General features: G+C 62.0%; 1 protein-coding gene across 2 annotated transcripts in view; it reads right to left on the bottom strand.

Moving 5' to 3' along the window:
- Positions 1–239: 239 nt before the first annotated feature.
- Positions 240–26,051, bottom strand: part of BRD3 (bromodomain containing 3) — a 35,142-nt gene continuing 9,330 nt past the window's right edge. The window contains exons 2-12 of one of the 2 annotated variants that reach the window (XM_030292680.1): positions 21,740–22,064; positions 20,878–21,015; positions 20,086–20,179; positions 19,058–19,272; positions 16,796–17,167; positions 13,808–13,936; positions 11,591–11,782; positions 10,216–10,457; positions 6,505–6,797; positions 5,263–5,388; positions 240–3,565 (exon numbers count right to left, since the gene is read on the bottom strand). In XM_030292680.1, coding sequence (XP_030148540.1) covers positions 3,450–3,565; positions 5,263–5,388; positions 6,505–6,797; positions 10,216–10,457; positions 11,591–11,782; positions 13,808–13,936; positions 16,796–17,167; positions 19,058–19,272; positions 20,086–20,179; positions 20,878–21,015; positions 21,740–21,952 — 2,130 coding nt within the window. In that variant the 5' untranslated portion in view covers positions 21,953–22,064 and the 3' untranslated portion in view covers positions 240–3,449. Of the gene's footprint in view, positions 3,566–5,262; positions 5,389–6,504; positions 6,798–10,215; positions 10,458–11,590; positions 11,783–13,807; positions 13,937–16,795; positions 17,168–19,057; positions 19,273–20,085; positions 20,234–20,877; positions 21,016–21,739; positions 22,065–26,051 lie in introns of both variants that reach the window. The other variant, XM_030292679.1, reaches the window with a different exon arrangement.

Below are 26,051 nucleotides of genomic sequence, written 5' to 3'. Positions count from 1 at the left end.
TCCACACGGAGGACAGCTTGCTCTGGAGGACAGTGGGCAGACAGGAAAGGCTACGAACGATGCTCCTGAAACCCTGGTGCCTTCCTGCCCGGGCGGAGGACCGGAGCTGCTTGGCGTATTTCTGCCCGGCCCCTCGTTCTGCAGCAGTAAGGGGACTGGGCCGCCTTCCGAGCACCTCCACACACACGCACAGGAGGCTGGGAGCCACCAAAAGCACAGGAAACAGCACGTACGGCACCTCTTTTTTTTGCTGTTTGTTTTATTATGAAACAAAACAAATGCCCCAGGAGAAGGGTCCATGATTACCAGAGACATCCAAGAGTACTTTCTACCATTTTTATTCTGTTGTGTTGAGGCCAGCACTGCAATAAACAAGCTAAAACTACTTACATTGGACTCATTTTCAGTAACTGACATTTACAGGAATATACTAGAAACGGCACTAAAAAGTTTAAGAAAAGTTACGGTAAACTTGCATGCACATCATACAGAAAAGTAACATTTTAAATATAAAAAAGAAAAACTTCCTGGAGGCGTTACGCCAGCGTCGAGGCACAGGCTACAGCGGGTGGAATGCGTCCCTTCTCTGGGCGGTGTTTCTCCCAGAGGGCTGTCACAGACGTGGGTGTGGCAGAACAAAAACAAACAAAAGGAAAACATATCTTACAGTTTGTAAGCAAGAGGACGCCGCCGGCCGGCCGCCCGGCAGGAGCAAGGGTCTCTGCCCCCTCGGCCTCCGGGGCTCACGTGTTTACGCACGGGTCCCTCCCGCTCGACAAAAGGCCGTGAGGGGCTGCCCTCGGGTCCTCGGCGCCGGGACGGCCCTGCCCGTCGTCCCGCTGCAGCCTCCCCAACACAGAGACGAGGAGAGACGGCAGCCACCGCAGGCTGACCTCGAGGGGGCCGAGGACGTTCCCCCAAACTCTAAAGAGAAACCAGCTTTGAAGTCTGCACAGAAAGCCTTAAAAAAAAAAAAACCGCAGCACCGACAGCCTACGACTGTTCCGGATGGACAGCAGCCCTCCGTGCCATCGCGGCCAGCAGCCTCTTCCCGGGGCGAGAGGGGCAGAGGTGTTCCAGAACCCGGTCTCCTGCAGAGCCGGCGGGTACCGAAGGGCTCGGAAACGCGTCCGCCGTGTGAGGAGCCCGGGCTCCCCGACCTACCGGCTCACACAGGCCCCTCGCCGCCTCTGCGGCTGGACAGGTGCTCCCGGGGAGCCCCCCCTTGGCCCCGTGCAACTCTCGGCACCCTCTGTTCGGGGTCCGTTCGTCACCCGGAGGTGCGCTCGCCGTGCGTTGCCAGAGAGATCCTGCTTTAAGACCCATCCATCGTGTCATGTATTCATTCCTTAAAGTCCTAGTTTAAATATTCCATTAAAGATCTGCTTAGAAAACACCTTTGAAAAACAAGGGTAACTTTAAAAAATGGCAAGTTTAAAATCCACATATATTTTCATTATAAACAAAACGTGATTAAAAGTTTAACTGGCTCAAAACTCACCTAGCGTCAGAATCACCAGCAGTAAGAAAAATGGTAACCCATCCACTGCCCCGTCAGTCAGAGTTCCACATCCACCAAGGGCATCCGTGACCGTAAGGGCCGGTGGAATCTGAATGCATTTTATGATTTAAAAAAACTGCCCCCCTATTAGGATACTGAGGACTAGTCCCCTCGTCTGCCTGGAAACGTGCCACCAGACCAAAGGCCAGGCCACCCGCAGCTCCGCCCCCAGCACCCGCCTCCAGGAAGTCCTCGCAGGGAGGCCTGGGAGAATGCCCTGTGTCAGTCATTTCTGTGCTAATGGGAAAATGCCCTGTGTGGTCTTGGGGAGCGAACCCTCCTGCGGCCGGGGGGATTTGGGGGTCTTTCACCCCTGGAGAGAGGAGCCCAGCCAGGGCGAGCCCCTGCCCTGGGGGCTGGGAGGTGAGGGGTGCCCCGTCTGGGGACCCGGACGGCTGACCCCTGGCACTCTTGGCCTCAGCCACACGCTCAGAGCTCAGGCAGGCAGTGTGGGGCGGGGCGTCCCTGTACTCAAAGGCCGCAGGGCGGCCTCTGGAAGAAACAAAACCAAAACATAACCTTCTGTTAAACTCTGTATATTATTATTATTATTTTTTTTACAATAGAAAGTTAAAAATCAAGACTTAGATTTACTATACATTTTTTTTTTCTCTCAGATTACAAAGTTTATATTATATAACTGGGGTTCCCTAAATTGATTTCTTTTAAAACAGTCCTAAAGAGACCAGAGGCGAATACAAAAGAACTCAACGAAATAAAAACTGGGGGTGTGCTGCAGCTGGAAGTTGTCTGTACGTCTGCAAACGTCTCTCTCTCACACACTCACACACACACACACACACACACACACGAAGAACAGACGCGGAACCCCAGCGGAGCCAGGAGGGGGGCCGGCGCGGGCGGTGGGGCGCGAGCACCTGCAGGCCGGAGTCCGGGGTTCTCCTGCCAACCACTGACGAGGCCTGCACTTCTGCGATTTTTTCTTTTTAATGCATTTCTTTTGCAGTTTTGTTTTTCTTTTCTTTTTTTTTAAAAAAATGACCAATGATGTTAATAAATAAAGTATTCATATATACATGAAGTTGGGGAAACGGTTCCAGGGTGTGCGGCAGCTGATGAGTCGGGGACACACGTCGGGCTGGGCTTTCGTAGAAAACTGCTGGACCTTACAAAAAGGTCTCCTTTTATTTTTTTATTTATTTTTTGTCTTTTTAACCTTTTTTTTTGTTTTTCGTTGTTTTGTTTTTTTTTCTTAAGTTGAGGTAAAAGTTTCAGTGTATGGAAACCTACGAGCTGCACACGCAGCCCCCGTGTTCCCTTCCGGGAGCCCCGGACACCCCTCGTCTCCGCGCCCGCCTGCCTCTCTCCCCGCCCCTGCAGAAGCCCTGCCTGGAGCTGGACGGGGCCCCCGAAGCCCGCGCCAGGCTGGCTGTTCTCCGCGCCCCCAGAAAGAGGCGACCCCAGCCGCGAGGCTGAGCTCGGGGCCCAAAGGACAAAGACAGCGCCTGTTTGCCAAGCTGACCGCTCTCCATACAGTACCATCCAGAGAAACTTCCTTTGCAACAACGCGTTCCGGAGCTAGAGACCAGGTGGGGCGTAAGAGAGGCGTTTCGCAAGAAACCTCAGACCGCATCTGGCATGTTTTCTCTACGGCTGTCAGGTCAGCGTTCGAAGTTACCATCTCCAAGCAACCGAGTTCGGTTACAAAGGCTTTATGCAGAGTCGCACCGTCTCATGAAGCCTCGCGTACCCACGAGAAAGATCTCTGACCTATTAAAGCAAAAACTGGAAGCTACCGTAACACTGAGTTAAGAAGAAAGCCCGCACACCATGGAACGAAAGTGGTATATTAACCACAGAAGGGAACACTGCAGAGTCGGGGCGTGTGCGACGTCGCTGGTTTTGTGCCGTTCTGTGAGTCCAGAGCTCATTCCGAGTCGCTGCTGTCGGAGCTGGATCCGCTGGAACTGCTGCTCTCGGACGCGGACGAGCTGCTGCTGCTGAGCCGGGACGGCCCTCCCGAGGGCGCGGAGCCCGCTTTCTCTGAGGGAGACGCGGCAGGTGAGAGGCGCTCCCCCGCGCACCCCCACGCACCCCTGCACCCGCCGGGCGAGCCCTTCCGGAACGCCCACCGGCGTCACACCGCCACGTCCCGTGCCTCGACCCACCCGTTTCTTCACCCCGAAGCTCGGGCAGCATTAACGAATGTTTGTTGAAAAGAATGACCGCGTCAATGAGATCATGGTACGGTAAGAGATGCGCTCGGCCTCCGTCCGGGTTCTGGGCACAGAGCTCCTAAAACCCTTGGAATCCCCGGACGGGGACGTCTTTGGTTATTTGCACGGAGCCCCCTTTACATCACACCCGAGTTTATGCTCATGAGCGACTCAGGGTACACCTGGTCCCCAGGAAAACCATGTGGAGGGGGCTGGGAACTTCCATCCCCTGGCCCCTAACTCCGGGGAAGGGAGGGCAGGGGAGGTGGAGCGCTAAAATGTTCCCGCTCCCCAGAGCTTCCAGGTTGGCGGACGGGCGGAGGGGCGGGGAGGCTCCAGCGAGGGGAGGGAAGCTCCACGCCCTCACCCCTGCCACGCCTCGCCCTGTGCACCCCTCCCCTTCGGCTGTTCCTGAGTTGTGCCCTTTACAATAAACGACACAGTAAATAAAGCACCTTCCTGAGTTCTGCGAGCCATTCTAGCAAATTATCAAATCCGAGCAGAGGGTCACGGGAACCCCAGTTGACAGGTCGGTGGTAAGGCAGGCCCAGGACTTGCACCTGGCATCTAAGAGAAGGGCGGTCTTTGGGGGTGGACCCCCCACCACTGGGGTCTGAGCGAACCCTACGTAAATAGTGTCAGGACCGAACTGGATGGCTGGACCCCACCCACAGCTGGCACTGCAGAGTCAGTGTGAGCAGAAGCCCACACGCTTGGTGTCAGAAGTGGGAGTAAAACTAGCTCAGAGGTCAACAAAACTAAATATACTTGAGTCTAGAAAACACAGGTGCGATCTGCTAGGAATCTGACGGGGCGTGGGGGGAGGTCAGCAGTATAAAGATATCCACCAGTCACGTGCCGCCTACTCTGCCCTTCCCAGGGGCGATCCAGGGGACCCTCCCAGGCTTCAGAGGGAGCAGGCAGGGCAAGCAGGACTCGGCAAGGCGGCGGCAGCCAGCCGCCACACTATCGTGCAGATGGGACCCCGACTCTGATCACCACCTGGGCGCCACCATCCCCGGGGCTGGGAGAACATTATCTGCCCTTTCTTACAGGCTCCAGAGGAAAGAGACAACGAGTCAAATCACCTGCTCACCTAAAATAAGGCTCCGCGGTCCACAAAGCACAGGGCCTGGCCAGGGGCAGCCGGGAAGAAAGCCCGTTGCCAGGGGCCAGGACCCCAGTCCCTCTCAAGCCACGGGGTCTACCCCCAAAGACCACAGTGAGGCCCTTCCACAGAGTCCTCTCCGGGGGTCCTGGCCTGGGGCGCTTCCAACCCATGCCTCCCATCTGCTCAACCTCCCTGCAGGACCGGGGTCCCCAGTTTACAGGCAAGGGACTCGGGGGTTCAAGAGATCGAGAGCTTCACCTAAGGACACACTGCCCCTGAGCCGGTGGCGCCGCAGACCGAAGCCTGGGTCCGCCGGCCACTGCCCTACCGCCGACCCTCCCCGCTCGCCAGCAGCAGCAGGGGCCGCCGGGGGACCCCACGCCTCGGCAGCAGCGTGGCCCACGCACAGGTACCTTTCTTGGCAGGCTTCTTGTTGTTCAGCTGTCCGCTGACATCCTGCAGCCGCCTCTCTAACTCCTTCTTCTTTTCCTGAGCTAACTCCTCCTTGGACTTGGCCGCCTGCTTCTTCCCGCTTGTGGCTGCAGAAGAGCACGGAGCTGAGAGGCGGGGCGGGGCGAGGGCGGGCAGCCACCCCTGGGGCCAAGGCCGCACCCGGCCCTCGGCAGGGCGGCCTCCAGGTGCCAGCCAGCACCCCCCCTCCCGGATGCTCACGAGCTGTGCCTGCCCCCCCCCCCCCCCCCGCAAGGCCGCCGCCCGAGCTCCCTGCCGGGACACGGACACCGGCCCGCATGCGCTGTTCCCTCGCCACAGGCACAGCCTTTTCTGCAAACCTCACGCCATCCCCACTCCACACGGCGCACAGACGGGCGCGTGCCGCTTGGCGACACCGTCCCCCGTGCGGAGGGCAGAGTCGAGACCTGAACGCTGACCCTCCAACTCACAGTTCTCCTCACGGGCGCAGCTCTCCCTCGGCTCGGCCGCCCCGCACGCCTGTGCCGCCACCTCGGAGTCCAAGGGGAACTTACCGAGGGCCCAAAGTGCGTGACTGCGGGGGTCACGTGACTCCGTCCAGGGGGAAGCAACCGACCCCTCAGAGTGAGGGAGAAAGCCCGATGAGCGGGCCACACGCAGGTGTAGGCGCACGCTGGCTGTTCCCTGGGGCCGGGCGCTGCCCAGCGCTCCTGCCTCCTCGGGCCTGTCCTTTCCCTCACTCCCCAGCACCCGCCGCCCCAGGCAGTGCCTCGTCCCCGTCCGGTGCCAATGTCCGTCCTGGGAGGCCTCTGGACCCTCAACTCCCAGTAAGAGGAAACTGGTCTGCCCCGGCAGGGGGACCATCGAGAGGTCCCCTGCAGCCCTGCTCCAAACGGAGCCTCAGGGAGGCTTGTGGCGAAGGCCTTAGCTGGCACTCGAATGCAGGAGGCTCAGGACCGACCCAGGGGTCCTGCCTGTCCCTGTGACCGCCAAGGCGTGCACGTGCCGCCCACCTGCCCAAGGGCAGGGGAGGAGGGCCCGGCTGAGCCATCAGCACCTGTCTTTGGGGCACATGGCGGGAACGGGGGGAGGAGAGTGACCCACCCCACTTCCTAGCTCCCCCCCCCCCCCGCCCCCACCGGGCCTACAGAAGAGGGAAGCGGGGGAGGCAGTGGGGAGGAGGACAGAGATGGCAAGCAGGGTGCTCTGCCCCCACAACTTACAGAATGGCTTCCTTTGCTTTTTCTGTAAACAAGACTTGACGTATCTCTCTAGTTCCCGCAACGTGGTGGGTTTCAGAGTCTCAAAGTCAATCTCTATCTCGTCAGGGTTGGAGTCCCTGAGTGAGGGCTCCCGGGACTGGATGATGTGCACCACCCGGCCCAGCTTCTCCCCGGGCAGCCGGTTGATGTCCAGGCTGAGCTGGCGCTTCTCGTCGTAGCTCATGGGCAAGCCCTCTTCCTCCTCCTCCGAGTCGTAGGAGGCCGACGCCTGCTTGCCGCCCTTCTTGGGCTGCCTGAGGGACACGGCAAAGAACACCGTGGCACAGAGCCCCTGTCCCGTCCCGCTGACCATGTGGAGCCCCTGCCTCTGTCCTCCCAGCCCCCGTGGAGCCCCTGCCCCATCCTCCTGTCTCCTGCCCCCCTGCCCCCCGTCCCCCCACCCCCATGAAGCCCCAGCCTCATCCCCTCTGCCCCTTGTCCCCCCAGCCTCATGGAGCCCCTGCCCCGTCCCCTGTGAAGCCCCTACCCCTGTTCCCCCAGCCCCTGTGGAGGCCCTGCCCCATGACCCTACCCCCACCCCCACCCCGTGGAGCCTCCAGCCCCCCCTGAAGCCCAGCCCCTTGCCCACATTCTGTCTGGCCTTCTTCCTCTCCAGAACCAGGCTCTTTTACCAAGGAGCAAGCCCAAAGTGGTGCCCCAGGCAGAGAAGCCAGGTGGGCTGAGGGCTGCATGTGTACCTGCAGGGATACAGAACACCCTGTTCCAGCAGAAGGTGCTCCAAGCCTGAGCCAGGAAAGGACTACAGTGGCCAGCTCCCTTCAACACCCCACAGGCATCTCAAATTCATCTCAAATTCAGCAGGTCAAAAACTGACCTCCATACTGACATAATCCAAAAGGAGACAGGAACGGAGACAGAGGAGTAAAAGCCAGAGGGATGACAGAAGACACGGAATGGCAGACCAAAACGCAACTGTAACAATTACTACACTAAACATAAATGGTCTAAAGACACCACCTAAAAGAAAAGCAAAGTCAGGCTGGATAAGAAACAAGACCCGACTTGTGTGTGGTCCACAAGCCCCATTTTAAATACAGTGACAGAACCAGGTTAAGAGTAAAGAAATGGGGGAATCAAAGGCTAACCAAAAGAAAGCTGAGCTGCAGTGGGTGTATTAGCACCAGACAGAGGAGACTTCAGAAAAAGGAATATCGTCAGGAAGAAACAGCACATGGTAAAGGGATCAAGTGACCGAGAAGACATCACGGTCCTCAGCGTGCATGTGTCTAAAGTCCAAGCCTCGGGGCGCCTGGGTGGCGCAGTCGGTTAAGCGTCCGACTTCAGCCAGGTCACGATCTCACGGTCCGTGAGTTCGAGCCCCGCGTCGGGCTCTGGGCTGATGGCTCGGAGCCTGGAGCCTGTTTCCGATTCTGTGTCTCCCTCTCTCTCTGCCCCTCCCCCGTTCATGCTCTGTCTCTCTCTGTCCCAAAAATAAATAAACGTTGAAAAAAAACAAAAATTTTAAATCCAAGCCTCAAAATACATGAAGCAAAACCGGTAGAACCAAAGGAGGCAGACACATCCGCGATTACGGCTGGGGACCCAACGATTCTCTCCCTCACATTAATTAATGCAACAAATCAGCAAGAAGAGAGAAGACCAACACCACCATCAACCAAATTAACCCAACTGACATGTTTTTGTCTTCTTTCCCCCCTGACACTTAGGCAACACTAGACCCAAAAGCGGGAGAACACATATGCAAGTCAACGTGGAACATTGCCAAATCTTGGCCATAAAATAAATCTGAACAAACTCAAAAGTACTGAGATCACACAAAGTATGTTCTCAGACCCTAATGGAATTAAACCAGAAACTAGTAACAGAAAAATCTCCAGAAGAATCTCTAGTTACTTGGAAATTAACACGTCTAAATATCCTGTGGTCAAAGAGGAAGTCTGAAGGGAAATCAGAAGGTATTTTGAACCAAATAAAATCATGTACCAAATTTATAGAGTACAGCTGAAATAGTGTTTAGATAGAAATTAATAATTGTTACTAAATGCTTCCATTACAAAAGATCTCAAATCAATAAACCTAAGTTCCTAATTCAAGAGAGCAAATTAAGTCCAAAGCAAGCAAAGGAAATAATAAAAATAAGACCATAAACAAAAGGAAGCGAAAGCAGACAAAAACCAATGACGTTAAAAGCTAGTTGTTTCTACGGCCAATAAAACAAATCAGTCAATCTCCACATTCACTGAGAAAAAAGACACAAATTACCACCACCAGGAATAAAAGAAAGGACGCATCACTACAGACCCCACAGATGTTACGAGGATAACAAAGGCACACAGCAAACAAACCAATGCCCATAAATTCCACAATTCGGGGAAAGGAGCAATGTGTCAAAAGGCACAAATCCCCAAAACTCAGCCAAGAAGAAACTGATAAGCTGACTAGTCCCCTAGCTACAAAAATAACTGGGTTCGTTGTTAAAAACCTAACAACGAAAACTCCAGGCCTGGATGCTTTTGCTGGGGAGTTCTACTTAATACTTAAGAATGAACACCAACTCTACACATCTACTCAGAAAATAAGAGAGAGCACCTCCCAACTCATTTTTGAGGCCAGTGTTATACTGACACCAAATCCAGACAGAGAGTACGAGAAAATCTGAGGGAGGAAGGGCAAAACCCGAGTATTCCCACCACCACCTCTGGACAATGCTGCCGTCAACCCCGCTGCCAGAGTCCACACGCCTCTGTCCTCTGGCTTCCAGGCACCGCGGCCTGTCCCTTTGGCCTCCCACCTCCACAGCCACCCGGGCCCCTCTTGCCCGCAGAACCACAAAACCTCCCAGGGTGTCCTTTCTCCCATTACTGCCTCCCACTGACCCATTCTCCACATGGACCAGGATCTGACCACTTCTAGCTCCAACACTTCCTGACTCCCCTTCACTTGCTCAGGGAATGAAACCAGAAGCCTCAACAAAGCTGGCCCACCTCAGCCACTCCTCTTCCCGACCCAGTCTCTGTTCCTCAGTGGAGCCGACCTCGTCCTAATTCCCACTAGTCTCTAGAACGCTTCTGCTGGGCTCCATGGCTTTGTCCCCACTGTTCCTGACCCTTGGAACCGTAACCCGACTGCTGCCGAGTTGCTGCAAGACTGCTGCTCTTGCACAGCGGTCACCCCCCCTCTGGGAAGCCTTCCTTCTACCTTGCGGGAGAGGCATGCCTTCCCCCCGTCCTCCACTGTCCCCGTTGTCCGGGGAGGGGTAGGCACTCCTCGGGGCAGTGGCTGGTGTGGCAAGAGTGAAGACAGAAGGTAGGCAGACCAGACAGCAGAATCTCTACCAAGGTGCAGTGCCCCCGGATCAAATCAGGAAAACATCCCCAAAGCCTGGAGATGCCAAGGTCTGTGCCAGATGGTGCCCGAGATCGAGAGGCTAGCTGCACGGACTGCTGAGCAAGGCCCCCCAGAGCCCAGTCTTCGCAAAAAGGGCCTCATCTGTCCCCCTAGTCTCCCCAAAAGGCGGGAGAGACAAGGACCACCCAGCTCCCATCCCGCTGGATGACGAGAGCCCAGTCTCCGCATCACCGGGACTTGCCCCCAAGGCTCAAAGGCCCAGATCCAGCACCTGACCCACCACACAAGCACCTAGGACGTGGGGCACTGGGCTCGAGGGGGTCTGAAGGCACTACAGCCCACCTGCTGGCCGCGGCCGTGCTGCTGGCCTTCTTGGCGGGAGGCTTCTTCGGTTGGGCCTGCTTGGCAGGTGGGGCCACCTTGGCCTTCTTGTCATCCTCGGACTTCGCCTTGTGCCTCTCCTTGTCCTTGTCCTTGTCCTTGTCCTTCTTCTTCTTCTCCTTCTCCTTCTTCTCCTTCTTCCTCTTTGGCTTATTCACTGGGGCCTGCGACAGGGCGGCCAGCTGCTCGTGCACGGCCTTCAGCTGGAAGATAGCAGGTGGCTGAGCAAGGCTGCCCTGGGGCTGGCCCAAGGGGGCCACAGGTGGTGGCGGGGGCTTTGGGGTGCCCTTGGAGCTACCTCCACCTTGCAGGGAGGTGAGCCAGGGCCACCGGGGCCACACCCTGCTGTGGAAAGGCAGGCAGGTCCCAGAGCAGGTGGCATCGAGCTCCACTCTGCCCTCACTGCCCCGTGACGGCTGGAGAAGAGCTGCCTTGCCGTCCTCACCGGAAACGAGGCTCACGGGTGGCCAGGAGGCCAGCAGGTGAGCCTGGTGACACGTGCAGACCAGGACAGGTGCACAGTAACAACCTGATAAATCGTAGCCAAGGGTGCCTGGGGGGCTCAGTCGGTTAAGCCTCCGACTTTGACTCAGGTCATGATCTCACGGTTCACGAGTTCGAGCCCTGCGTCGGGCTCTGTGCTGACAGCTCGGAGCCTGGAGCCTGCTTCCGATTCTGTGCCCCTCCCCTGCTCGCTCGCTCACTCTCTCTCTCTCTCTCTCTCTTTCAAAAACAAATAAACATTAAAAAAGCAAAACAAAAAACCTTAAATGGTAGCTAACGTTCTTCTCACCAGGTATCTTCCAGACGAAGGCAAGTCTACATAGAGGCCTGTTAGATAGAGGTCTATTCGTCTGCACGAAGGAGGTTTTCCACAGCTTCCTTCAGAAGCCACAGGGAGGCCACTCGGCAGATGCACAGACTGACCCAGAGCCAGCAGCTACCATCTCGTTTCAGGGACACCCCCCCCCCAACATGGGCCACGAGGGGCCACCGTAAGCGGCACCTCACAGGGGAGGAAACGGATCCTCGCGGATCCCAGGCTGCCCGGTGGCTGCACCCAGGGCCACCTTCCCTGTGGCGTCGCCTCTAACGAGGCTCAAGCCGAAGTCCAACGCCAGCCCCACCGTGGTGACCGCGGAGGCACCTGCACTCGGCTCTCAGGCCGCCTCACCCCCGCAGCGGCCAGGGAGCCGGCCCCTCTCAGACACTTCCGCGGCGGGCGAGGCACCCGGGGTCCGCCGGGACCCCCGGAACGGCCACCGCAAGCCAGGCGGGCGTGACCCCGACCCGCGGGCGTGGCCGAGGGGCCCCCGGAACAGACGACTGCCCGCACCTGCTCCTGCAGCTCTGCCAGCCTGGTGGCCCTCTCCTCCTCCGAGTCCGAGCTGCCTGAGTCCGAGGAGCTCTCCTCGCTGCTGCGGCTGCTCTCGGTGCCCTTGCTCAGCACGGGGGCCGCAGGGGCGGGCAGCGCCGGTGCCTCCGCGGGCTCGTCCGGCATCTTGGCGAACCGCATCTCAAACACGTCCTGTGGGAGAGCAGGGGCCGCCTGAGGTCCTGGACGCCCACGAGGCGGCCCCTCAGGGTGGGGGACCCACACCCGAGGGCCCCTGAGATGCCCTTGGAGATAACACCCACAGCTGCTTGGAAGGCCCCCCCCCCAGGGTGCCCCCCCACCTATCCAGGCCCCGGGCGCAGGTCCAGGGACAGGCGCCACGGGGCCCCAGCCACGGACACAGCCTTCTAGGAACTGGTCCGAAAGCCCCCTTTCTCAAGCACGCAAACCTTCTGGAGACCGGTGCCTCCCTTTAGCCTCTGGGTCTGAGGCTCTCCGAGGCTGCCCCCCCTGCAAAGCAGCCCGAGTGCCTGCCTTTGTCTGACCTGTGACCTCTGTGGGGCCCCCAGCTGCTGGGTCTAGGGGCTGGTTTACTTCCCCCTTGGGGTCACCTTGGGGTTTTTACTGCAGCATCGCATCTCATTCCGACTCAGGCCCCAAAAAAGTTGTCCTGTCAAAGTTGGCTTTCGAAAAGCCCCCCACAGAGCAGGACCCAGGCCCTCAGGAGCACCTCCCAGCGCAGGTCCCCTCTCCCGGCCGCCCAGGTTCATTTCAGATGGGGGCGCGCAGCCACGTGGGAGCTCTCCCTCTGCAGAGCTCATGCGGCTGCATCCACACCAGATGACTCACATGAGATGCCACCCCAGTGACGAGCCATCCAGCTCCAGAAGCACCCGCTCCGGGTTCTGGACCCAGACTCTCCTCCTGGGGTGAAGACCGCCCCAAAGACACAGAGGCGCGGAGCCAGGGTCTGGCCGGGCTCTGGCACGTGGCCTGGAGGGGCGCGGACCCCAGAGCTGCCCCCGCACACTGTGCCAGCCCATGCGCTAAACGGCCATCGCTAATCACGGCTCTCGGCCTCTGTGGCTGTGCTGTCGAGAACCACCTTTTGCAGGACAGAAGCGGGGCCTCCGGCCTCCGCTTGCACACCCGACCTGCCACCAGGGCCGCCTGGCTCCCTTATTAGGCTGAACCGGTGCACCGGGTTCAGAAGCATCACGGAGCAAACACGGAGGGGAATTCTGCTCCGAGGCACAGCGGGCGTGGTCTCAGTACGAAACCGCAGACCCCGCGGGCTTTCTCCGGGCATTCTGGGACCACCAAGGCCACTCCGCCCTCCTCCCCAGCGGGAGCCGGTCCACAGAGGGCATTCCCCCCCCCCCCCCGCATCAGCACGGCCCCCCCACAGGAGGACCCAGTGGCACGAAGACGGCTTCTCAGCTTCTCCCCCATCCCTCCCTGAGTCTCGGGTGGTCAAGGGTTCTGAGCAAGACAAACAGAAAAAAGCGTTCTAAGCAAAAAACCAGGAACATCTCACGCGACACACATACTGCGTCCTGGAGAAACGGAATGCTGGAAGAGAGAGAGTAGAGGTCCACGATTTTTACCCTTCCCTCCAAAATACTGTTCCAATTACACGACATTTAAAACTCCGCTGCTATTAACCATGAAAGCAACAGCGCCCATCACCAAGGGAGCGTACTGGCCCCCGCAGAAACGTGTGCGCAGCACCCAGACTTTGGCCAGAAATCCCACGCATGCACGTGCACACACACACACACGTCTGTGCGTGCGAGGTGTGAGAGCACAGGTACACAGTCCCTGCACCAAAGGTCAGGCTCGCCTTCCCTACGGTTCCCACACCTCGTTCCCACAAACCGCTTTCGGCGTCAGAAAAGGCCACGCAAACAGCCATCACATACAACCTCCGGCAGCCTCGCGGCGAGGCCCCCCCCACACCCCCAGGCACGGAGCTGAGAGCAGGAGAGCTGCAGGAGAACGGACACCCCCTCATCCTCCCCGGCCCAGCTGGAGCGCACGCCCGTCCCGGAGGGCGTGTGCCCGCGGCTCGCCTGTCCGCCCCCGGGGAGAAACGTGTCCCGCGGCATTCCTGGCCAGATGTCCCCTGCGATGCCCATGTCCTTCCCGAGTGCCCACCCTGGGCTGGGTCCCACCTGTGCCCAGAAGGCCCCTCTGCCCGGGAGCGCCTCAGGTTACCTGGAGCTTCCTGGCCATGGCCACCACCTCGTGGTCTGGGGGGTTGTACTTGTAGCAATTGGAGAACATTAACCGGATGTCAGCTGCGAAACCCTGCGCGTCTGGGTACTCGCGGCTGTCCATCTTCTTCTGTAAGACATGAGCAACAGGGTGTGACGGGCGCTGCCCCCGCCCAGCAACCCCACTCCCCGCCAGGCCCCGCCTGCATGGACCACTGCCAGCAGCAAGCCCAATAAATAGAGAGAGAGAGAGAGAGAGAGAGAGAGGGAGAGAGGGAGGGAGAGAGGGAGGGAGGGAGGGAGGAAGCAGGACTCAAGGGCTTGGGAGGGGGCTCTGGGACCCCCTGGAACAACACCCCAGAGAGGCCGCTGCCCTGGGTGGAAGGAAAGGAGGCATCCTGGCTCCCGCAGCCGCCACGTAAGCTCTCCTTGCCCTGGTTTCCACACATTGCGTGACATTATACACAGTGAAATCCCTCACGGGGGGAGCTTCGGGGGGGACGAGGGGCTTCCGGTAAAAGTCACTGCCAACACTGGGCAGGGGGGAGGGGGTCTCCTCAGGTCATGGACTGAGACGTTCACTTCACCTCTCTGAGGACCCAGAGGCCCCCCCACAAGCAGCACCGGACAGTCCTGGCCGACCCAGTGGAACAAGGTGGGGCTGGCAGGGGTGAGACTCAGGCAGGCTGTATGCCGAGCACAGAGGCACCACCATGGACGGGCACAAGCTGCCAGTCAGGGCAGATGGAGGGGAGACTCGGTGAGGGAGCGAGCTCCCTGGCTCTCCCAGGCCCAAGCAGAAATCATCAGTCAGCGACCTCCTGTCGGCGAGGGTTGCCCCTCTTCCCTGGGCGTTGAGCGCCACTGCAGAGGGACCCTGCAGGTTAGGGCCCAACCACCTGTCTCATTTGAGCCTAGACTAACAGAATCCCGGACTCTGGTGGGCTGAGTGCAGCCCGACTCCAGGACCCTCGGCCTCTCTAGCGCCCTGGATACATGCCCCGTCTCCCACCAGCTGCAGAGCTGCGGACAGCACCCAGGCTGCATGGCTCCAGCCCTCGGCACAGCCTCCCTACCGCGGGAGGCCCGGCTACCGGGCACAAACGGGCACCCGAGACCCTCTTGACTTCTGTACGATTTTCAGGCTCTGGTGCTAACTTGACCGCTGGCCGCCTGGGCGGGGCTGAGGCACAGACAGGCTAAACCTAAGTGCACTGGGGGCCCAACGAGAGTCGGCGGCTGGCTGGGGCTCCTCGGGGGCTCCCGGATGATGGGTGTTTCTCAAGGGGAGCGCCAGAGCAAACCGCCCAGGTCCCCGCAGGACGCGGCCCCCTCCCCACAGCCTCAGCGCTTCCCACTCAGCCTCTCCCCGGCTGTGTGGCCTGGACGTGTGGCTGCTCGCGTCCGGCCTCACGTGCCCCCCAAGGCTCTGGGGATTAAGAAGGGCACGAGTGTCACTGTTGTCAACGACGCCCTCATCTGGGTGACGTGAGCTCTGCCGGCCGAGCTCAAGGCTTGAAGAGTCAAAGACCTGGATTCCGGGCCTGGGTCCGCCCACAACTCACCCACCCGGCCAGCCTCAGCTTCCCGGTCTCTCAACAGCAGCGGCGCGTGCAGACGAAAAGGCCCAGCCCCAGAGCCCCCAACCCAAGTCCCAGCCAGGTCACTGCATGGGGAGAACGAGACGGGCAGACAGCCCTGTCTGGGACTGAGGGGGCCGGCCACCTGCTGTCAGCCTGGAGCCAGGACCCCATAGACCCCACGGAGGGAGAGAGCCTCCACGAGGCGAGCGCTCGGCCTCCGAGAACTGCACCTGGGAGCGCGTGTTCCCGCCGCCCCACAGTCAAGACTGGCTAGACACGAGCCGGCCTCGGCCAAGCACGAATCTGAAGCACGGCTAGCAATCTTCCCCGGGAAGGGAGGCAGCCACAGAGCTGGGATCTGCTCTCCACCGGCCTCTGCCTTGCTGGCACCTTTGCGTTCGTCCTGCATTTGTACTGACTCATGCTGGTCACGAACCGTCCAAAGCCAAGGTTACCAGGTTCCCAGTGGGGGCAGGACCTAAGGTATCTGAGGAAGAGGCCTGGTCACTCGAATGCTTCACCAAGCGCCACCACCGAGGTGGGGCGGGGGGCGGACAGCCAGGTCTGTCCTGCCTGAAACCCACACGCGCCCGGGGGAGGAGGCTCCGGTAAGGAGACTCTGCCCGTGTCTGGCAACACTGGGAAAGGAGGCAGAATGACGGAGACCAGCCGTTCCAGGGCCAGACCCTATCCGTGCAAAGGCGCCACCACTCCCCTTTGTGGGGTGGCTCTTGGGGCCACTCGGGCAGCCTGCAGAGGAGGTGGCCTACAGTCCCCCACTGCCAGGGGCGTTCCTCGGAACCTCGGGAGCCAACACTGGGCCGGCTCGGAGCGCTCTCTGAGGCCGGAGACGGGGGGAGGGGGGCAGGTGTGCTGGGGCCCAAGCCCGATCGGGACAGGGGGTCAGGAACCCCACCTGTGTGTGCTCAGGGAAGACCCCTGGGAGCTCATGCCAGCCCTGGGTCTGCTGCCCTTCGGCTGCGGCCGCCCCCCGGGGCACTTTCTCTCCCCGGTCTCTGCTTGTTTAACACCGGCCTGGCCTGGCACAACACCCGAGAAAGCCCCGGGCGGAGCCCCTGGCACAGGAACCGGGGGCGGGGGGGTCCCGGGCTCTCGGTCTCAGCTCTGCCACCTGCCCCACTCCGAGGCCCCGGTCTGGCCAGTGAGGGCGTGGGTCGCCCGAAAGGGCCCCCTTGCTGAGGTCACGGAAACCGCAGACGCGCCGGCACGGGAGGCGGGAAGGAGAGCGCAGACCCGGGTGCAAGCGGGACGAGGACCCCGAAGCCGCAGGCTCAGCAGACAGAACGCGCCTCCCACCCCACCCCCCCGCCCCCGGGCCCGCGGGACCCCTGCGGCCAGCGGTCAACGCGCCAGCCCCGCCCTGAGCGGGCCCCGCGTCCGCGTACCTTGACGGTGCTGAGGTCCATCGGGTGCTTGATGATGTCGTGGTAGTCGTGCAGCTCTAGGGCCTCGGCGTCCACCGGCTTGTAGAAGGGCCAGGCGTAGGCCGCGTGCTTCTTGGACAGCATCTCCTTGAGGATGCTGTCACAGTGCCGCAAGTGCTCCGACAGCTTGCCCTTCTTGCCCGCGTGCTGCGGCACCTCGCCGTCCTCCAGGTCCTTCTTGGGCGGCTTGATGGGGCGGCCCCCGCTCTCTCGCCGCGCCACCACCTTGGCCTGCTTGGGGTCTGACAGCGGCGGGGGCGACTCGCTCCGGCTCGCGGTGATGGCCGACGTGGTGGGCGTCGTGGTGTCTGCTTTCCGCTTCACACCCTTTTTCTGCGACAGCGACGACGCGACCGGTGAGCCCCGGGCACGAGGACGCGGGTGGCTGCAGCCGCGCTCCCAGGGCGCTATTGGCCAGGCACCGAGCAAAGCGACCGCGCGCACGCGCATGCACAGCCACACCCGTCCTCCCGCTGCCCCCCACCCCCGCGGCACACGGGACGCCGAGGCTCAGAGGGGCCACGTTTCAGGCCCAAGGTCACACAGCTGGCAGTGGTGAGGCTGGACTCAGAAACCGTCCCCCGAGCCGCCCCTCTGAGGGCCCTGTCCGTTTGCCCCCAGGCCTCCGAGGCTCCGGTCACACCCCAGCAGCGTGAGGTGTCACGTGCGACTCAGCTGCATCTGTCTGACCTCGGGGGCCGTGCTGGCTCCAGAGGCCAGCATGGCCAGGATGACCCCAGGACCCGGATCGTCCCCAAGCGGGACTCGGGCTAAGGGACAGCAGAGATGAACGGGATTCCCGGCTCTTAAAGGCCAGTGGGAAAGCCCCAGATCAGGGCCTCAAAGCTGGGGCTCCAGGGGCAGCCACGGTGGAGCAGGCCGGGGCCCGGAGGCAGGAAGAGCGGGGAGGGCAGGGTTGCAGCCGCGGGTCTCGGACCAAGGACTCCCAGGGGCTGATTGGGCAAGTCGGGACTTTCACCCCAAAGGCAGCGGGAGCCACAGAGAGCTCTCTTCCCCGAGGAGAGGGAATGTCAAAACGACCAACAGAGCCTTTCGCAGGCGTGTGCAGGGCACTCACAGGGGCTGTGCCCGGTGAGGGAGAACCTGTTAAAGCCCGGGAGTCCTGGGGCGTGCGCGTCTCTTCAGGCACCGGGCCGGGGGGCCCACAGGCATCACGGTGTGTGCTGCGGCCAGGGCTCAGTGCGTCCCCGAGACCGGCTCGGCCAGCTCCCCACCTCCCAGACAGGCAGAGGCGCCCCTCGGAGCCGCAGCGCCCGGGCTGACGGCCTCACGGGGATCTGCTCCCTGGGGCGCCGCCACGGTCTCCGCCCCGGCCAAGCCACTGCCCCCCGGCTGGCAGGGGCACGAGCTGGCGGTCCACAGACACTCGTGGGCACCCACAGGACGCCGAGCGCGTGCCACAGAGGCCCGGCGGAGAGCTCATCTGGCCATGGCAAACAGGACACGCTCCAAAAACAGCCGGGCACTGTGCTCGGCAGCCTGGCCAGGCGCCGCCCGGGAAAGAGCAGGCGGTGAAGACCACGGGGGAGGGAGAGCAACGGAGGGGGCGTTTTACCTTGGGGGAGCCACTTAACCCCTCTGAGCGCCTGCTTCCTCATCTGTAAGATGGGGGAAATACTGTCTGCCCCAGAGGGCCGCTGTGAGGGGCAAACGGAAGACACACGTCAGCGTCCGGCACGCGGCCTGCCCCAGACCTCACGGGGAGCGCCGGCTCTGAGCCCAGACCCGGCCAGGACGGTCCCCGCCACGGAAGTGCCAGCCACACCGGGGGGACGGATGGCGCCGGAGCTCACGCCAGCAGGGGCGGGTGCAAGGCCCCCCGTGACGCACCCGGGCCGCTGCCCTAAATGCAAGCGTGAGCGGGGGAGCTGCGGGCCCCTCCACGCTGCTCCCCACACCTTCCCACAGGACCCTTGCGCAGAGAAGACCGAGCCTTCAGGGCCAGAGAAGTGGGGGTTCAGCACAGCCTGCCCTCACCAGCTGTGTGACCTAAAGCCACCCGAGCCTCGGTCTCCCCGTCTGCATCAGGAGCACGGAGAGAACCAAAGTCACGTGTACCCAACACCCGACGAGCAGTCGGTGCCCAGGGACAGGTGGCCGTGCGCCCCCCCCCCCCCTCGGCCCGCCCCACACCTGCCTGAATCCAGGAACCCCGGCCTGGCCATCAGACAGCCGGCTGACCTCGTCCCCAGGAACGCTCACCTTGACGACAGGCGGTGTGGGAGGGACCACGGGGATGATGGGCGTCGAGGGAGGAGGTGGGGCGGCGGCCGGGGGGACGGGGACCGACGTGATGTTTGCAGTAATGGTTGGCACAGGGGTGGCGGCAATGACGGGCGTCTGGGAGACGGTGGGGGGGACGCTCTGAAAGGGGGCTGCTGGGGTGACAGAGGACACGGCCGCCACTTGCTGCGTACCTTGAAGGCAAGGAAAGCACGTTGAACACACCAGGCTCTACCTGCCAGCCAGCTTCTAGAAGCTTCTAGAAGCTTCCTGGACCATCCCCTCCAGCCAGAGCACTCCGGGGCCAGGGAGCCCCTCCCCCTGAGGCCCCGGCCCTGAACCTTGGCTGCCTCCACGGAACACACCTCCCCAGGCTCTCCCTCTGGCCAGAGACTAAAATCTCAACGAGGAAGCTGGACAAGGGGCAGCCTGGGAGGAAGGGCCGGGCGTGGGACCGCGAAACCGGAGGTTCACTCAGACTCCACCTCTAACCAGCTGAGAGACCCAGGCGGAGCTCCTTAACCACCCACGGTCCCATCTGCGAAGTGTGATGGCCGGCGGTGTGGGGGACCCACTGCGGCCTCCCCCGTCAGCCTCTCCATCAGGGCGCACCTCGGTTCCAGGTTCCGGCCAGGTACGACCCCCAAGGCTCCCAGTGCTAATCCCCACTGCCCTCTCGACAGGGCGCACAGCCCCTCTCCTGTCACAGAGAATGCAACACAGGCCAGAGAGGCAAAGTCCTGGGGGGACACAAGGACCTCCTGTCCAGACTGCTGGAAGAGGTGGTCTCAGAGGATGGGGACATGGCAAGACCACAGTCTCCCCACAACAGCAGGCTCGAAGGCAGACAGTAACAGGCCACCAAGGGCCGGCGGGACCTCAGACAGCCCCGACTCGACAGACAGGGAAACTGAGCTCAGAGGGGCCGAGGGACCCGCACGAGAAATGCTGCTGTCAGTCCCCGGGGGGTGTCAGGATAAAGGGACCGTGCCCGTCCGCCCCTTTACCTGCACTCTGGGTTCCGCCAGCCGGCTTCCGGCCTTTGCCCTTCGGAGCAGGGGGTAATAATTCAACTTCCTCCTGGGGCATCTGGGCCACTTTCTGCAGAAAAATTTTCTCTAAGGCTTGGGCCATTAGCACTATGTCATCTGTGGGCTGAAGACACAGGGGGAGCCAAGGTCACTTGTCGGGAAAGGAACCACGTGTTCGCCAAAGACATCGCTGGTTGTAGCTCAAGAAAACACTGACTCGAGAATCTGTTAAGAGATTTACTAGGGCGGGAGGCGGGAGGAGGCCAAAGGGGCGCATCCCACTGTGGAGACGGGAAGGGTAACAACCACCCTTCAGCCCATCACGTGGAGGAAACACAACCTTCTACCCGCTCCCACTCAATTCGTCTCTGCTTTAATCACGTCGCTCTTGAAAACGGCGAAACCCCCACGAATGTAGGGTCCCGTGGACCTTCCCTAATCTACTCTTCCCGCTGCAAACCACTGTGTGGACACGCTCCCTCATCGTGCAGGGTCCTCGCCGTCTCGGGCGGCTGCACACACGCGAGCCCGCATCTCTACGGGAGGGGCGTCTAGGTCGGAGGGCGCGGACGGTTTGAAGCATTTGGTTCCCTAAACTCCTTCTGAAAAGGCTGTTCCCACTTTTACCTCCCCTCCCCCAGGGTGGGGGAGGGGGGCGGTGTGGGCAGCGTGTGGGACCCTGAGTGGGGACGGTGGCCAGAAGGGCGGAGGGCCAGGGGGTGACGTGCCCGGCCCCGAGGGCCCTCTTGCGGCCACGTGCGCCCTTACCTTGTTATAAATGTAACAGTTTGTGAACATGGTGTTGAAGTCCTGCATACACTCGCTCGCGCTCCAATAATAACTGTTTTCTAGTCTCTTCTTGATAGTCCCCATGTCCATCGGGTTCTTTATTATCTTATGATAATCCTAGGAAAGAGATTTTCAGAGGCGTCATCAGCACCCACCGCGTGGCCCTTTCCGCTGCTCCCGAGGACAGTGACTGCACGCCGCGCAGTCTCTTCAGGTGAGTCAGGCGCCAGGCCCGGGTCAAAGGCAGGATGTGGGGCGAGCGCCCGGCCAGCCGCAAACCCCTCCACGCCTCTCGCCCGACGGCTTCTGCCTGCATGGGAGGCTCTTAGAGACGCACGCGACTGTGCAGCCGGAGCAGGCCCCAGAGCTGATCGGCACTCTAGAGACGGGGCCGAGCCCCCTCCCGGATTCCAAACCAAGGGTCTGCCGGAGGCCGGTGCCGAGCCGGGCCACCAACTCCTGGCCCCGGGCTTCGCCTTCAAACGCTCAGGGTTTCTCTACCTGGGTCCAGATGAGAAACCCATCGGATGGATGGCCCGCGCCGGGAACGTGACCGCCAGGGGCGGGTGCAGCGCTCTCCAGGAGGGTACACGGGACAGGAGGAAGACGGGTGAGTCCTGTCTCCTGCTCCCGCCGTCTCCAGCCCGTAGGGCTCAGGTCTCTACACTCGGTGCCCTGCTCCCTACACTCGGGGACACGGCCCTCCCACTCCCACCGCCGCTCCTTGGTCACCAAGGGCCACGGGCTGTGCCTGGCTTACCGGCACCACCGCTGCCTCGGCCCGAGGGGCGGTCCGTCCAGGAACGGGGCCGCAGGGGGGCAGGGATGAGCGGGTACTCACAGGCAGGTTGAGCTTGATGGCGTCCACGGGCTGGTAGAAGGGCCAGGCGAACTGGTGCTTCCAGAGCGTCTTCACCACCACATTCTGCATGTACTGTAGCTGGTTGGTCTTGCGGCCTGGCTTGGTGGGGTTGGAGACCTCCGGCGGGGGCGGGTTCACAGGGCCCGGGGCCGCCGGGATCCCCGTGGGGGCGACCGTCGCGGTGGTGGACATCCTCCGCTGCTCGCTCACTGGCCGTCACAGCAGCGGCTCGGGGACGCCCTGGCTTCCACTGTGCTCCTTTCGGAGGCCTGACGTCCCATTTCTGGGCCCAGCTGGGCAGCACCTACGGGGGAGGAGGTACAGCAGAGACGGCCCGGTCACCCAGGCCCCACCGCCTCTCCCAGCCCCACGGACTCCCGCGTGGTCGCAGTGAGGCCGATTCATCTTGCTCACGACAGTCGCCCTGGTCAAACCAGCCCTCCCCTGTCACCCAACCACTCTAACTATGGCTCTCAGGCTGGGGCAGGGAGGTAACAGAACACGGGCCACCTGGCCACGCGGGCGACGCAAGGGCGGGAAGGCGGCCGTCCGGGCACACGGCAGCGGCGGGAGGCGGTGGCCCCGGACGCGGCCAGTCCTGGCTCACTGCCCACCAACTGCCTGCCTACTGGGGGCGGACTCTGACTGTTCTTGGCCGTGGCACCTTTGGGGGAATGATTCACACGTAGAGACGGCTACAGCATCGACCCCGCAGAGCCGAGCCGGGCAGGCAGGACGTGTGCGGAACCACGCACCGCGTGTGGAGCTGGGCCCCCGGGGCAGCGAAGTTCTGATGTAACCACGAGAACGGGTGCTGGTTTGTGATGGCGGGCGGGGGTATGACACGCCCGGCCCCGGGCCAATCGGGAGGGCGGGGGGAGGGCACCCCCCACCCTCCTCTCTCAGCAAATGAGGGGCTGCTGTGGACCTCCCTCCCCCCACCCCCCGCCAACTTTCAGGAATGCCCTCCAGGCTCACGGCTGGAATCCAAGATGATTAACTACACCCCAGAACACACAGGCCGGCCCCGACATCGGAGCCCCAACATATCCCGGGGGCCAGCCGGCAGCCCGCTTTTACTCGCGAATGGACTGTTTACTTTACGAGTGGACTGTTGGCCGCCTGTGGAATGAGAGCACCGGGCCACATTTCTGAGCCCTGCTACACTCCAGGTTTCTGTGTGTCCCAGTCCCCGTCACAATATCCAGACGTGTCGGGGCCGGGTGGCAGTGCCCTCTGCATGAGGGGCCGGGGAGCACCGGGGGACGGCACTGGGACGGCACATGTCGGTGACCGCGATCAGCCACCCTGCCCACAACTTGCAAAAGCGGATGGTTAAGACCTGGGGAGTTCTGTGAGCTGGTTAGCACCCTGTGGGTAGCTGGCCACCTGCCACGTGGGAGTGTTCACGCCAAAGTAACGGGCACCTGCTACAAACCACCGCGAGCGGCGCGAAGAGGGTTCAGACAGCAGGGGCATCTCTGACGCACCAAGCAGACCGGCGGTGCATCCGAGGGACACCCCGGAACCACCACCACGAGGCGCCGCGCCCAGCACCCTGGGGAGCCCACAGCCCCACCCCCCCTTCCACGCACTGCCGCGGTGAGCTGGCGCCTCTCCCGCTCCTCTGGGTCGCCAAGCCTGGGCAGCAGCACGGTCGGCATGGTGTCCTCGGCCCCCGCCAGCGGCTCAGCGGGGAGGGTGGCCGTGCCAGCTCATGCTAATGGCTACGAGGGTGGGTCTTGACCACCAGAAAGGTGTGGGAGCCGGGCGCAAACCTGGGTCGTGCTCACACCCTGCGGCCCCACCCTCACTCCTGGCAGGTCAGCCCACGCTTGGCCTGAGCACCACTGCCACCTGCTGGGATCCCTGTGAACCCCTTGCCGCCAGCCCTCCCCGCGCATCGCATCTGGCAGGGGGGTGGGCCCAGGCCACCCGGGGCCGCTGTTGCTGCCGCCGCCACTCTGCCCAGGAAGCCAGGGAACAAGCAGGATGCAGCCAGGGGCTAAAACACCATCTGGGGGTCTGGGGGGACACGGGCCAACACCCCCGCCCCAAGCAGGAGGACAGACGGGCACTGCTCACTGCAGGGACACGCTCAGGAGGCCACCAAGACTGGAGAAATGCCCCAAGGCCTCCCTCCCTCCCTCCTCCGACCACTGCTGCTCCAAACCCGTGGCTGAGCAGGGAGCCAGCGCCGGCCACAAACACTGGAACGCGTCCCCAACCCTGCCTTCAGGGGAGTGCCCAGGGGCAGACCAGCAGCCGCCGCGACCTGGGGCCCAGACGGCGCCGCGGAAGCTCCTGCACCGAAGGTCAGCGGTCACTACGGGCCACAGGAGGCCTTCCACGGTGGCCCGAGGTGAAGCCCGCCTCCAGCTCCGCTCAGGGGCCCGGTGAGACGCGCAGGAGGGGCCCAGCACCGTCCAGCCCATGACGCCCCAAGATCTGTGGGGACTGTGCACGGCGATGGGCCCTCCCCCTTCCTGCAAACACTCTACTGAACCTGGGCGGGGACACCGCCCCCCCCCCCCCAGACCGCTGCAAATACCTGAGGGTGACAGCACCCAGCCCGCGGCCTCTCACGCCTCCCGGGAGCCGGTCCTCCTTCCCCGGCAGCCCAGGCACCAGCTCAACGGGGAGGAAGGAAGGGCAGCCAGAGCAGAAGAGGCTGGGGACCCCCCCCCCCCCAAGCCCTTCCAGCCCAGGTGCCAGGACCCACCTCTCCAGAGGAGGCTGGACCGGCAAGGGGACGGCCAGAGAACTTGGGCCACACACCTCCAATACCTGATGCCCGGGAGGCGGCCCGTGGAGGGAGGGGGACTCAGGGAGAGGCCCCCTGGTCCTGGTCATAAAACCGCACAGGCACCCGGTGTCATCCCCTCCGGCGCGGCGGGCAGCGTCGAGTGGCCGCAGCCCCGCAGGCGCACGCACACCGTCACCCCTCGAGATGGAGCCGAGGCCTGGGCGTCGGTCACCTCTGCTCAAAGCGCAGGTGGACGGCGGGTCCAGGACGAGCAGGGCCGCACTGAAAGCCTGGCCTTGCCTTTCCCCCTGGACACTTCTCCGGGCCAGGCGGTGGCCTCGCAGACGCTGACGAGGACGAAGGAGAGCCACAGGCCACCGTGGGAACCCCCACCGGGAGGCGGAGGACGGGCAAGGACCTGCACACCAGCCCGCGAGGACGGGGGCTCTCACCCTCTGCTTGGGTTTCTGAACAGGTAGGTTGTGTTTAAAACCCGTTTCTTTTGCAAAAGAAAGAGCATAAAGGAATTTCTATTTCGAAAAACCGCTCGAGCACCAGCCAGCCCCAGTCCTGCACTCGGTTCACGGCCAAGCGTTCGGAGTGCCCGTTTCTCCTCCGAGGCCTGGGGCCGCGGACCTGGGGTCAGGGGAAGGGCTGAGCAGCCCAGCAAGCTCCCGGGAGGGGAAACCCCAGGGCCACCTTGACCCCAAAGTACGGGGTGGCACCCAGCAGCGTGGCCAGCCCCTGGGGTCCCACCGGCCACACCCAGGCTACCCGGACCCAGCCCACCCCTCAGGGCAAAGCACAGGACAAGACCCAGAGCACGCGAGCATGGCTCCTGCCACTCGGCCTGGAGGCACACGGAGCCGGCACGCTATCCATCAGCCTCCCTGGGTGGGATCAGGGCTGCGTTCTGAGACCAGGAAGCAAATGATGCTTCCAGAAAGAAATTAAAACTTGGGGTGCCTCGGTCGGTCAGGCGTCCGACTTTGGCTCAGGCCATGATCTCACGGTTCCTGAGTGTGAGCCCCACGTCGGGCTCTGTGCCGACAGCTCGGAGCCTGGAGCTGCTTTGGGTCCTGTGTCTCCCTCTCTCTGACCCTCCCCCACTCACACTCACGTCTCTCTCTCAAAAGTAAATAAAACATTTAAAAAAAAACAAAAAACAAAAAAAACTTACACAGACCACTAGCCGACCCCCTCACAGGGTTCAGCCACGAACTAAAAATCTGTAATGGACAAAGCACAAAATGACAGGGAGGTTTAACGTGCTGTGAAGGTCGGCTGCCGTGGAATCCCGCGACAACAGCTCCCAGGGTGGCCACCGGTCCCCGGACGCCCACAGCGCCCCGAGCAGCCTCTCCCTGGGACGTGTCCAGGAGCAGGGCCGACCCCACCAGCCAGCACCCACCACCCTCAGGCCCAGCCCTCACAGCTGCCCCCCACCCCCACCCCGGGCGAGGCTGGTAGTGGCAGACGGCAGAGAAAACACCGAGAGGCACGCGGAGCGGTCGGCCGCGGCCACGAGCCCCTCGCCTCTGCTGG

The sequence above is a fragment of the Lynx canadensis genome, chromosome D4, assembly GCF_007474595.2.
Source record: "Lynx canadensis isolate LIC74 chromosome D4, mLynCan4.pri.v2, whole genome shotgun sequence".
Classification (NCBI taxonomy): domain Eukaryota; kingdom Metazoa; phylum Chordata; class Mammalia; order Carnivora; family Felidae; genus Lynx; species Lynx canadensis.
Note: the sequence above shows the minus strand (reverse complement) of the source record. Positions and strands in the feature narration are given on the sequence as shown.